This window comes from Amblyomma maculatum, chromosome 6, assembly GCF_055883805.1.
Source record: "Amblyomma maculatum isolate TAMU_Amacu chromosome 6, ASM5588380v1, whole genome shotgun sequence".
NCBI lineage: Eukaryota > Metazoa > Arthropoda > Arachnida > Ixodida > Ixodidae > Amblyomma > Amblyomma maculatum.
The window spans coordinates 149,306,238-149,320,437 of NC_139349.1; the positions used below are offsets into that span (position 1 = coordinate 149,306,238).

The 14,200-nt window shown below is 44.8% G+C and overlaps 1 protein-coding gene across 2 annotated transcripts in view; it reads right to left on the reverse strand.

Annotated features, from left to right (window-relative positions):
- Positions 1-14,200, reverse strand: part of LOC146187003 (nuclear factor related to kappa-B-binding protein) — a 94,626-nt gene that overhangs the window by 37,461 nt on the left and 42,965 nt on the right. For both annotated transcript variants that reach the window (XM_084607542.1, XM_084607541.1), the window contains exons 14-17: positions 6,311-6,414; positions 5,065-5,188; positions 4,211-4,284; positions 189-467 (exon numbers count right to left, since the gene is read on the reverse strand). In XM_084607542.1, the coding sequence (XP_084463668.1) occupies positions 189-467; positions 4,211-4,284; positions 5,065-5,188; positions 6,311-6,414 (581 nt within the window). The remainder of the gene's footprint in view (positions 1-188; positions 468-4,210; positions 4,285-5,064; positions 5,189-6,310; positions 6,415-14,200) is intronic.

The following is a 14,200-nucleotide window of genomic DNA, read 5'->3' on the forward strand; positions in this document are numbered from 1 at the left end:
GTGTCTCGTGAAATTAAAAAACTGCTTAGAAATATTTCGGTTCCACGTATTCCTATAGGCGCTAACCCTATTTTTCACCCCCAGTCGGCTGCGACGCCACGAGTGCCCCGTTTGTTTGTAAAGACGGTGTTGGTCTATAGTCTAAAGCATGGGTTCAAGTCAAATGGAGGTATACAGCAGCGGTTTACCTGTGAACCCGAGACAAGGCGTGCCATGACAGGCTTGTTCTTAGGCTCCTGCTTGATGACGATAGTCTGGAAGCCCTTGGCCACCACCTTGGGCTCCGGTGGAGGAGGCTGCTCCTCCGGTGGCGGCGGGGGTGGTGGCGGCCGGCTAGGTGCCGGTGGCTCAGCCACAGGTGGAGGTGGTGGTTCAGATGGCCGTGGTGGCAGTGGAGGGGGTGATGGAGGTGGCCGTTTGGTGGGGCTCCCTTCGGAGTCAGCTGCCTTGGGGCTCTCCTTGGACTTCTGCAATAGCAGCAGGAGTCAGTAAACTTGCACTTATCCATTAAACATCTTTGACTCTGAAGACAAGGGTCAAACCACAAACCTTGATGTCATATGACTATGGTTGATGTGAATTTTGAATAGTACACATCCATTAAATTCACTGACTGCAGTGCTTTGAGTACAGTGGCAAGTAAAAAAAAATAAGCACTAGCAATAGGTCATGAGAGCAGAAGACTAGCTATGCACAATGTTACATTTTGCAAACAAGGCCATAACAAAAGAGCCAGATCATTTTTAGCAAAGCTGAAATCTGGGCGAGTTGGTATGCCTTCATACTGGGGAACAGTGCAACAAAGGCGAGACAAGCACAACACAGTGCTTGTCTCGTCCTTGTCCCGTCTTAAATTTACTCTTTCTCAGTATGAAGCCAGATCATTCCCACTCTCGTCTGAGGGAGCACAGCAGACGGTTTTCATCTGCAAAGAATTCATTTTTTTCTCTCTCGCTCTCTCTTTTTTTATGAAAGACTAAATTACGATTCAACAGCAAAAAAAAAAAAAAAAAAAAAAGAAGGTATTGCTGTTCAGAATGACAGTGCTGGAAGCAGATGCCAAGTGGAGAGTCGCGCACTGCAAGTCAACACCCGAGCCAGCACAGTGGCACTCTGGATGATCGGGCAACAACCCAACTGAAAGAGGCTGCTTACTGTCAATCTCCCCCACTTAAAGGCGTGAATGGCCTGCTGTGCCCCTATCAGCATGTTCACTGAGAACCACGATGCCGCACAGTGAAATTTCACCTTGCTCACTGTGTCACCTGCACTAATATTCGTTCACTAGCCACTATGCAATGAACACAATTTTGTCCCCACACCTCTACAGGATGCTAAAAACGCATGAGCACTGCTTGCACCCTTGAGTGCTAAACAATGTCTGTACATCGCAACTCACATGGTAAGCATCACGAGTGGAGCAGCCACAATTCAATCCCCTGTCACAAACCAATCAGTGTGAATACATTTTTCATCAGTTCAGTTCAGTTCAGTCGTTCAGTCGTGTCTGAGTCTTCGTGACCCTATGGACCATATCACGCCAGGCTTTCCGGTCTCTCACTATCTTCCTAACATCACATAACTTCATCTGCAGCGCCTCGAGGATGCCATCCATCTTACCATTGCGTTCGATGCCTACCCCTTCTCCATAAAATTCTCCATAATAATGCTTCCCCATAAAAATTTTCTGAGTTTTGGATGACAAATATTTTTCATGACCTCGTGCAATTAACATCATTAAAAATGCATTGCACATACATGACGGTAAAAGCCAACATACACAGTGGTGCAAAGTTAAAAAAATTTACAGGATTGCACTGAAGTCTGCTCAAGAGCGGAAATGGCAAAAGTCACTCTATAGGACCATTTGCACTGACAGCATCGCAATTGTCATCCCTACTATCATCATAATCATCATCAACTAAATGCACCGTCACTGTCATCACTACTACAATCATCATCATTATCACTAACTGCAATGTCATTCTCATTGCTACTATCATCCTCATGCTAGACAAAGAGAATTATGATCAGTTTCTCATGAGCCTGACGTGGCCGAGCAGTTCGCATACTCGGCTGGGGATCGGAGGGGTAGTTGTTCGATCATGGATGGAGACAGCTTATTTTTTCTAAACTGTCAGTTCATGCAAACATTTCCTGTAGATATTTCCACAGCCCATGAGCCTAGGCCTAAAGGCCTAAGGCCTAGTCTAAGGCTTTCACCTTAAAATATCCCAAGAAAGCACTGTCTTTTCTCCTTTATTTGCTAATTACGTATGTCCTACGACAACTAGCCCCGACTGTCACCCTCTTAACCCTTTGGTTCCTGGGGCCTACAACTGTGCATGTAATTTGAACTTTTTCTAACATCTTGACGAACTTTCACAAATTCCGTGATTCTGGACAGGTTTTAAATCAGTGTTGTGTAGAATGCAGAGCAGAATGAGATGAAGATGGCTACTCAATACCCAAGAACACTGAACAACGGTTGAGGGAGGGGGCAGGGAGCCTCGGTCCACAAGCCAACATTTCAACAAGGTGACTTATTTTTGTCCATGCCCAGACAAGTGCGGGGAAAACAAGTTCTTTATATAGGCAAATACAAAGCCTCTTGTACTGACTAAGGATTCTGCTCAACCCTTGTTTGGTTTCTTTTGATACTGGACAGAATGGTAGGACAAGTTCGTGCCTAGAGAAAAGGATCCCTTTGCAAAAACAAGAAATAAAGATTGTAATCGCTAAGCTTTGCAATGCGCCAGGAAAGTGCTGTTTAGTGGCATAATTTTTCTACTTCCCTTACACAACAGAATACTTCACTATTTACTAAAGGATATCGTAGCTTATATACTGGTTGCAGGAACATCCTCAAATAGTATGTTAATTAATTTGGCCACAATTTCTTTCGTTTTTAGGAATAGGACTGCAATTTCATGAGTATGACAGTGTGCAACATTCGGGAAATCGTAATGTTTTTCAGCTATTCATGTTACTTTTGTGAAGTGGAGGGTTACAAATTACACATCAAATTTTTTCTTGATATAGTAGTAGAAAAGAATGTATGCCTGGAAGGGTAAGAGCAAATATGGCGGCAGGCATGAATCTTTCAGAGGCCATGGATAGCTGCCTGCTCTCATGGCGGCAGGACATTGGAGGCAGGGGGGGGGGGTCTGCATAGAACATTCATATACTATCATGAGTAATATGAGCAGGAACATGCGAGCACGTGATAAATAACCTCTAAACCCACTTGGGGTGACGCTGTCGAAAACAAAGGGGCAAGGGCGCCGTAGTTCCACTAACTGTTGGCACTCCCACTTTGCTAGCGTTGCTGCGAAATGGCAGCTGATTGTGAGGCACAGGCTGCTAGTGAGGCAGTTATGGAGCCCAGATTACAAAATGTGCTGTCTGTAGTTCTGTGCCATTTAAAAGTTCATCAGAAAATGTTCAGTGCAGCATGCTTGTCACACACCAACACACATAGAAAAAAGGGGGGAAAAAGAGGGTTAACAATGGTATTTGGCACTGCACACAGCATAGTCTGTGATCTAGTTCACAGACTAGATCAAATTTTCCCAGAAGTTCAGAAATTTTTCACACTGTTCAATTATTTGGACCGTTTCCTGGGTCCCACTGAGTCCGAAAAAAATGGCAGTGGCTTAGCTCACCTATGCTAGGATATAGGTAGCATTACGCTACTATGCAACGGAGGCGCACAGCTGGGCATGCACCGGCGCCAGTGCGTCTGCCGCGGCTAAGATGTCACTCCTCTGGAAAGCGCAGACCAGCAAGGCGCGCCAGCTCAACGCCGCCAGCTGTGTGCCGTGTGACGTCACTGCTCCTCGCACTTGAGCAGCACGGCTCTCCAGGAACCACGCGAAACTGCTCAACCTCAGCCAGTGTAGCTAACGCTACAAAATCGGTGGGTGGCTTTCCTTTATGTAGAGTTTTATACAGACCAAATTTGAACACAATCTGTCGAGGTATGTAGGAGTCTCCTATGAGAAACATGGGACGCTATCTGTAGTATGAGGAAACAAAATAGCGCCATGCGCCAAGCCAAGGTTTTGTGGCACACTTTTTAAGCAGTGACATGCAAAAGTGCTTGCGGACCACTGCGATTACATCAAAATGGGAAAAAAAATTAAGAGCAGCTAATATCGCGAAAGCCAACTACTAAGCACCGGCACAAATCTGGCATTTAAGAGCTCACCAGACGAGGAAGCTTGTTCTTCTGGATGGCCTTTTTTGCCTTGGCTGCAGCTGCCTGCGCCTGGTGGATTTTCTCTGCAAAAGGAACACCATCCACTTACCACCAAGCCAAAAAGCGAAAAAGGTTTTTTTTTTTCAAAAGACACTGCTAGTTGGCCAAAAGGAGAAGCCAGCACATGCAGGACCGCATGCAGTTAGAAAAGCCTTTCCATTTGCGCCCGCCAGGATGACTCGGACTTAGTGGTCAGTGGCCTACTGTAGAACAGCGCAAAAGGAAGCAGGGGCAAGGGCAGCACCCAATACCTTGAGGAGACTTGGGCTGCCTAGATGACTGAGAGCGGGACACCTCTCCTTGCCCCCCCAGCACTGTTATTATTTCAGTGCACTAGCACTGCCAATTTCGCCAATGTTAGTCTGAAGCCATTGCTGACAACTTAGGCAGCATTTGTGAGATGGAGAACCACCGATAAAGCCCCTGTTCACCAATTTGTCTGTTAAAACCATTGGCAGAAGCTGCAAACTTGAACAGCACTTTTGAGATGAAAATTTAAAACACCGGGTACCTTGTATCCAGAGTCAGAAACATACTTATAGGACATGCAGGCACATTTGTACGGCTTGGATAAAGCAGGCTTCATAGCTATTTTGGTGGTTTTTCGAATAATACTGTGGATTATAACTGTATGGTAATGAGCATGCACAACCCAAAGCAAAAACAGAAGCGAAAACAGAAATACTAACAGCTAATTTACATTTGGTCAAACTACGCTAAATTAGCCCTCATTTTTTTGTTTTTGCTGGTCCCTATTCAATCACTCAGCCAAACCCTGCATGTCAAGAAGCTCTCCCTCTCACCAAATTCCTCCTCAGTGCGACAGCGGTGCAGGTAGATCCACAACTTGCGGTTGACGTCATACTTGACGCAGGGGTCTTTCTCGTAGTGCAACCGGTCTAGAGCTCCACTCACCACCGTGTGTATCTGGCACAGAGCAAGTCAAAGTGGAGATGCATCACCAAAGCTAACAAACCAAAACTGCCATTATTTGGTTCGACTGCACCTACAACTATGTTCCTTAAGTTATGCACACATTCACCACACTTCCTGCAGTTTAATGTCACACCATCCCTGCACTCAGTAGTTTGATGCAGAAGGGAACAGAAAAAGTTCAGTAGAGTTAGCCTCAACGGATGAACCCGCGAGAGCTGTTACAGTTATGGCTTAGCCAGACAGTAGCTGCATTCTGCCGTGGACACCACTGTCAGGCTTACCCAACCTCTGAGTTCTTCCCGAGGCAGCCGCATATTCCTTCACCCCAACTACAGCCTGCGAAGCCACCCACCACCAATCAACCTCTCTCTGTTCCCCCTCTATAAATGCAGAGAGAAATAATTCCCTCATTGCACTTTGTTGCCTGCCACAACCGGGAGGTGGCAGCTTAATTAAATTTAATTCCATTCCATTCAACTGCAACCTGCCCACTGTGGCAGGAGGACACACAATTCAAATACAACTTGCTCACCATGGCAAGTGGCAATTAAATTAACTAAGTCATTTCAATTGCCACCTTCCCACTCTGGCAGATGACAACTAAATTAGTTTGCCAAGTAACTAAGGTTATACGACCAATGCTGTAGGTTCCATAGGAGAATGCACAGTTATAAGGAGCCTGTGCTTGCTCGGGAGGATATTTTTGCAGGTCACTGGTAAGCAAGCATGTGAAGCACTACATCATATCTATGTACTTGCTAGGGAGGAGTTTGTAGTTGCTTAATACCTCCGTACCATGGTCAAGGTGATCATACGCAAGGCTGGTCGGCAGACCTGGCTCCTCGGGGTACATGTTCAAGTGAAAGGAGAGCACTTCCACATGCAAACCAAGCTCCCCTTCAATACCACATGATTCAAGCAATCTGTAGGGGCACACCATGCAACTCAGGATGGAGACAGAACATAGAGGAACACAAAGGACAAACAAGCGGTGTTTATCCTGTATGTTCCTCCGTGCTTTGTTCTAGTCCCGCTGAAACTAATAGAAAACCAACTAGCCCGACAGCTTGTCCTCCCCATGCAAGTGCTGGAGCCGAGTGCTAAAGGCCCCACCTGTTGATCACTGGCCACGGCCAAGTACTGGGAGTCCTTGAGCAGCTCACAGATGTCAGCACGCGTGCCCTCACCATTGGGAAGCCGAGCAGCCGCGTCCCGCACTGCGCAAACCACGAAAACCACAGCTGCTGTTACACTCAGCTAGCCACCACGCAAGCATGGGAGTGTCTGTGCAGGTTCTATCATGCTGGCATCATAGCAGGTCTCATTGTAGCCACTGCACAAGACGTATGCTCGTGAGACAGATTACAGCATAAGCTGCTGCTATATACAGGCCCGCATATATCAGAAGAGATGGCTTTTCGTCCACACCTTTCGCTCACTCACACAAAACAACAATAAGCTGGCAACCTTTCTGCGAGTTTTGTTACAAATCACTCTCGGTACGCACTGCTGATAAAATCTGCAACAACATGAGTTTGATGCTACTGCCAACTGCACCAAGCCACATGGAATGTACCATTTTGCGGCCTGCCGCCATCGCATCATACATCTTCGATGCAGGCCACCCTAAAGTAGAGTTGTTCTATCTGCTGATGCCTATTTTTTGCATTTGTAGCCTTTCAACCGCAGATCTAAATCCTCTCTCTGCCTAAAAAATGGTTGGGCTGAAAAAGCTTTGGTTGTGACACAAACAAAACGCAGCACTGACCAATGAAAAGTGCCAGCTTTTCTATGCCATAAGAGGCAGCCAATAAGAAGGCAAGTAATAAAAAGCAATTTAGAAATGCAGGAGACATGCGAAATGGGTACATTTTGACGCATTTTGACGAGCTCCAGCGCCGAGTTGGTGAGTCTATATACGATAATTTTCATAAAATACACAATTCTTGGTATCCATACTTTATCTCTTATTGAAAAAGAACTCAGTGAATCCATGCAAGACAAATCAATTTGCTCCACAATTTTTCTGCCCCAAAGACCTTGAGCTAGGGCGATATCATGCCACTCAGAGCAGACAAGGTGCCTAATCACAATTAAATCTGAGCCTTGGCACCGTCTTCAACACTTCTTGGGTTGGCTTTCAGCCGCTGAAGAAGAGAGCACAATTCATTTTAACCAAGTCTGCATCGTGTTTCCAGCACATGAAAAAAAAAAGAAAATTTTTTAAAGCAATTTCTATAGTTATCACTCGACCACAGCAGCATCATGAGCAGTCTGAGTCAGCACTGCTCTCAACTTGGCCCATGCAAGTTTTTGTTTCGACACTGTTATCTCTTAATAATTAATTAATATTAATAAATTAATACAACATGCAATGCATAACAGATACCTTTTAACCTGGCAAAGAATGGCAAAGTGACACGTCACTTCAATTTGGACAGCTTGTCAATAAGTGGTGCACTCGTGCTTAACAGGCTTGCGTATCTTCAGTCGCATTCATCCCATTTCTGTATTTGCTTTTCAAGCATGCAGGCCTGAAAAATACATCCTCGTACCCCCCCCCACCCCCCCCCAATGTCATAGAAAACTCATCTGACAAGGACACACTACTTGCCATGGAAAATGTGATAATGTTTTGTCGCCAATTTAGGTGAACGAGGAATTTGCAGTTTTTGAATGTTTAGAAAGTTCAAACTTCGTGAAAGCTCGTTAATTAGAACCTCTATAATTTGAATTTTAGGATAATTCGAACTACACTATTTGGTCCAGCCAAGCCTCATATTGATCTGTGCATAAAAAAGCCTGTTGATTCGAACGCAAATCGATTCTGCTACAAATAATTCGAACTACGCGTTGCGACGTCTGAACGGCTTGGTACACAACACGTGGCCCCCCCGCAAAAAAACGCCGCGAAAAAGCGACATAGTTGGAAGGTGCACACATCTGAAATGGGTACAGAAGATGGAACCGGGTAAAACCACGGAAGAGTGAATAAAGCCTAAATGGCGTCATGACTGGCGTGGCGGCCAGCAGTGCTGGAGGTTAGGCGGCCGCGGTGGTGGCTGCCTACTCTCTCTTCCGCGGAACCTCCTAAACTCGCAACCATGGTGGAAGAAAGTGAGGTGATCCACGGCGCTGCAGCGCTGGTACTGGGGGCCTGTCTTGTCGCTTGTTTCGCTGGTGCTTCTATGGGCGTGCCTGGGAAGGGTGCTTGATTTTGACACATAGGGGCGTTTGCCTGCTTGAAACAATTATTTATTTATTTTTTTTTTTTTTTTGTTGGAGGATGTATTTTTATATTTCTGCTCATGTTCTGGGTTATAATTTGATCCGGGGCAACATGAATGATTTTTTAACTGATATACAACTTCGATGTTTACGCGCTAATTTGGTAACGTGATATTTACGGAAAGCACTCGAGTGAGAGCCACGTAAAAGGCGTTCAAAGGAGTGCAAGAGAACTGGATTAGTCTCCACAACTGCCAACATGCGCAAGTTGTCCGAAGCTATCGGGATAGAAAGGGAATGCGGACACCGTGGAGTGCCTACGAGCTTCGCTATTCAAATTTCTTATCATGCTTCCATCCGTGTGGTAGAAGCGCGATGGGAAGAAATTCGAACAGCAAAACACACTTTTTGAATAACACGCTAACCTAGTCAGTTATAATACAGACGACTCCAGTGCTCTTTTGCTGCCAGCCAGAAATAAAAATAACTACAAGGTATTCAAACAGCAGAGCCCGTAGGTGCACCGATGTGTTCGCATTTCTTTTTTTATCACATAGTAAAACATTATGCCACAATTTTAAGCTAGGATGCTGCAATCAATTGTTTTACTTGTATATTGAATAGGTAACCAGAGAAAGCTTTGTTATCCGTAGCCTTTTTTTTTCTTTTTTTTTTTTTTGTTCACAAGAAAAGATGTCCATGTGAGGCATATAAGCAGGTAGCTGATACCATTACTCTATTTCAATGCTTAAACAAAACTTGAAGTGCATAAAAACTAGTATCAAAACAAAGAGCTGCAACCAGTACCGCATGTCATTCTCGATAGTCCGACGCAAGTACACATGGCAACCAGCTTGGGCCCTATCAAATATCGGCGAGCACACTCCGTAGGCTCAAAGTTACTAATCAGCAGCTGTTTGGGTTTGCGTTACCAAGCACTACTGGACATATGAAGCCTCACAGCAACCGTGGTACATATGCAATCATTCGATTGTTCGATAGCCGGCTAGCTGTTTGTAACAGCTGTTTTGGTTTTTTTATCGCTACCACAATGGCGTATAGTGGCTTACACGGGCTTTCTCAAACTGCGCGACTTTTGTTTCCAGACCGTCTTTGTTCACTGAACAGTCGCAACCTTACCGCAACATAGTAATTTAGGGAATGCGCTGTCATATGTATTTAGTTTATGCTCAGCGCATGGAAATGCAGTGCAGTTTGTTGATTGTGAGGTATAGGTTAAGTTTACAGCATATTTTCAAAAAACTGCTTCTACCCTCTCCAGCAATAAAAAAAAATAAAAAAATAAAAAAAGAGCTGCCAGGTTGAGCAGCTGGCTTTCTCACTTGAGGTGTACAAGAGCATAAGGTAGATATCGGGTCAGAACATGTGCGTCGATGCAGTCGCAATCTAAGAGACTGTGCGAGATGGCCTGGCAAATTATTGTAGACACGTCAGCTGAGCTGCCCATCACCCGTGATGCATTGCTATCGGCGGCACGATGATAAGACACTGCTCCTTTTTGGCCACACGAAGCAGCAGTCTGTTAGAAGCGCATTTAAAGTGCGCTCTAAGGCGGCGAGCGCAAGGCGTCGTCTGCTCGTTTCTCTCTCCTCTCTCGAAAATTGCGTTATTTGATGAGTAAGCAATAAGAAAGCTTCTGCCTGATAAGAAATTGACGAGTAAATAATCAAAACAGAAATGTATCGATATTATGGTCTTTTAGATATGACTGAAGGGGAAAATGATCACCGCGTGTGCCGCTGCTCCGTAAGCACGCCAGCAGAATTGGCAGAGAGGATGGCCCCCAGAACATGTGCTGACCCTAGCCGCTGCCCTCTCTTCTGGTCACACTAAGCGGCCGCTTGTTCGCTGCAGCGCGGCCGCACCATCGGAGCACCTCTCTTTCTTCCACTGTGCTTGCAACTAAATACTGGTTAATTCAAGCCATGTTAATTCGGAAATACGGATAAGTACTGCCGACGCAGTCGGGCGTTACGAATTATGCTTTTTTTTTTTTCTTTTGCGAGTCGTCCATCCCTTCACTCATCGGTCGTCAACGGAAGCATATGGTCAGCTATGATCCTGACGCCTGCTTTTTAGCATCGTTCGATTGAAAGGGCATTTGCTGCTATCACGCGTTCCACTGTCTGAGTGGCAGTAGACGGCACTCACCCCATTCGCCCATGGCATGATAAGGCAACCGTACTGAAAATGAGGCTAACGCAACCAAACAAGCACTGGCACTCAGCCAAGTTCGCTGGCCCCTTTGCTAGAGACAACGCCAAAAGGTAAACACACCGTGATGTTATCACTGTGCAGCATCTTGGCGCGCTGCCAGTGCTAACGACTGACGCCTTCTTTTTTTTCTCAAATTCTTAGGCAAAAATTGGGGGTGAATGAATTCATCATGCAAATGGGCTCGTTACGCAAGTAAATACAATACATTTACCGTAATGCAAATGGTTCTTGTCAGTTTTTTTTAGGCCATTGGATAATTACAACATCGGGTAATTTTAACTTTTTCCCCCGTCCCATGAAGTTCGAATTAACAAGCTTTTACTGTAGTTCAACCAGCGAAAGTGTGGTGCGAATCAAATTAAATAGCAAATGCTACCAGCAAGCAATTTAAGCTTTGAATATTCACACATCCTCAATCAAGATGTTTTATTTTGCGCAGCAGACTACAACAAATGACATGTGCTTGTCACTGCTTATCATGAGGAGCTTTTGTGATATCAAATTTGAATATTTTAAAACCAGGGGGCTGGCAGTTGCCGTTCTACAAGTAGATGCTAAGAACATTGATCATAAAATATAGACACCCTTACACACCAAAGCCCCTGACATGAGTGCCTCACACACAAGCCTCCCATTCGATCCTTGCTCCGCTCTCCCAATCTTGGCATCTGTTGTAAGAAAAAGTGTACGTGCCTTGATTCCTCCTTGCACTTAACCCTCCCTCGTAACCTATTGAGAATGGAGGAGGTGTCCCTTACAAGGACTAGGGCTGGGGCAGCCCTTACCTCGTCTGTGACGTGCCGATGGGGTTGTCAAGAAGATGCAGTGCCGAGCACATGCCTTAAGTGTCCAAGGCCAGTCGCCGAGGTGGATCTCCGCCACATTTTAACATGTCCAGGGATGCAGCCATCAAGAACAACACGACTACATGAGATGGGACTATCGGCTACAAGGGAGGAAGACCTCCACTTGTGGCTAATGGATGTTTCTTGAAGACAATAGACTTCCCAACTTACTTTAAGTTAAAGACAGCCCCGTCCTATGCCACATGACAAGTTATCAAATAAATAAAAAAATAAACAAAAGGTGTGTCAAAATTCAAAATTTCGAATACGAATCAAATATGTTTGTTATTTGATTCACATTCACATTTGAAAAACAGATATTTGAAGTTTTACAAATATTTGAAAATTGCCGAATACACTAAAAATTTTTGATTCCGCCACAGTGCTTGACTGCGTTGACTGTGCGGTGAAACGCTTTCAAAACACGGCAGGGCTCTTTTGTAAAGAGGGACTTCCTGACAGTGAGCACTAAGCCAAGCACTTAGAGTCATTCTCACGTGCAGGCAACCATCAACCTGTTCATCAGGCAACATGTTCATCAGATAAAATTACTGCGATGCAAATGGTTTTCAGCAGTTTTCTCAGGCCCTTACGACAGTTTGAGCTTTCAGTTAATTGGGACGCTTTTTTTTCTAGTCCCTTGAAGGCCGATTTAACCAGAGTTTACTGTATTAAGCAGTGATATGACATCTGCACCCGGTTTCATGCATGTTGTTCCTGTAAAATCAAACAGTACATGAAATCCTGCATGAAATTTATACCAGATTTTCAAAAGTAAGGTGTACAATTCTGTGCATTTCTGTTAATTTTATTCGCAAATACCATGTGAATTTTCAATTAACAAGATGAATAATGTTTGATATTTTCCAATCTTCAGCTGTTTTCTTCACTGAGCAGATATTAATTCGATATTCGAAGGCATTTCATTCTCATATTCGCATTCGATTCATATTCTAAAATTTTGGTGTTTGCACACCCCATTTGAAACATTTCCTACGAAATGTACAAAACAAACAAAAAAGATGAGCTAGCATTTGCAAGAACCACAGGTCATTATCTCATGATCCAATAAGGAAATGTATACAAGGGCATCACGCCTGCTGTCAGTTGTGTCGCTTAGGGAATTCGCAACTGACGAGTGTGGTGAGGACAGCCTACACCAGAAAGCAATGAGAGGATATGCAGGAAGAAGAAAGTGCGAACCAGCCACCTGCTACAAGTAAGCATTTCATCTACTATGGCAATGGCCACCACCACTCACATCATCAACATGATCGTGGGCTCTCCTTATGTGGCAGGCTCTTAGGCCCACAGGAAGAAATTTCTTCTCTCAGAGTCAGATGCTTGGTCTGTGCAGTCAAGACTGTGTCTCAAATTAAAGCTAGACAGAAAACTTGATTTTTGACAATGCCCAATCAGTTTATTTGTGTTGAGAAGGATTCATTGCACCAACCTTCGTGCACTCTACATGGTACAACTTTGTGAGTGGCGCACCAGAGAGACATGATCGTATACATACTGACCACGCAGGGCAACAAGCTGGGAGCTGCACATAATGTGCAGTTTGCGCACTTCTCAATCCAACCGGGACAGAAAAGCAAGGGCAGCTGAGAAAACCTTACTCAAGAGCTATCTGCAGGTCAGAACAGATGCCGTATTTGCAAGAAAATAATGCAACTCTCATTAATTCAGCCTTCAAGGAACCTGTAAACAATGTCCAAATTAAATGAAAGTTCGAATTAACAAATGGGCCCAAAAAAATTGCTGAGAAAAATCTGCACCACAGTAATTTTATCTCATAACACCTGCATGACAGCTGTCTCTCCATTTGCGATGAAATCCAAGTGAGAACATTATTTTCCGAAGGCAAAACAGCACAAGCTACACAGGGACAAGAAAGGAAGACGAGACACACAGCGCTGTGCGTGTCTCGTCTATTTTCCGGTTTATTCAAGCGCTTTACTTTATGCACACTGTCGGAATGCTAAATTAATGCTCCAAAATCGTTAAGCCTCTCCGCCAGCGTTTTCACTGTGCGACGGAGTTGCAGGGTGCCTCTTCACAAAACAGCCTCGTTGCGTTTTGAGGATGCTTGAATGCATGGTTCACGCAGCAAGGAATTGTGGTGAAGCGTACAGTGCGGTAAAGCTGCCCACGACCAGCAAGCAGTTTCCGCGTGGTCGAAGCAGCATGTGGATGCAGCCGAGGGATATATGTGTAGGTGCTAAAAAAGCCCGACGCCATCCCAAAATAGGAACAGTAACATGCCAAGAAGCGCCAAAAACAGTTCGACTGGTAAACACGCGCGCCCGATTGCGGCTATGGGTCGACATAAGTAAAAAAAAGCGAAACAGAAACTATGCGACTGAGCTATATTTCGGAAATGGGGAGCTACCAGTAAACGTGGCTGCCACAGCTCACCCCTGTTTCATGCAATTGAGGTTTGGGTAAGTCTATTTCAGTGGACGTGAGCTGTTCCGATCATACTGCGACATGACTCTCCTTGCGAATTAACAGAAGCGAGGTTGCCCATTGTTCGAATTAACGAGGCATCAGACATACTACATGAGCGTCAGCTGGGACCGAGACCTTAGCTCAAGTTTTCATATTAATGCTGGCCCAATTGTGAGAGATGATACTGTATAATGTGAAGGGGCATTTGAGACATGAAGAAAGATTAAAAAGAAAATAC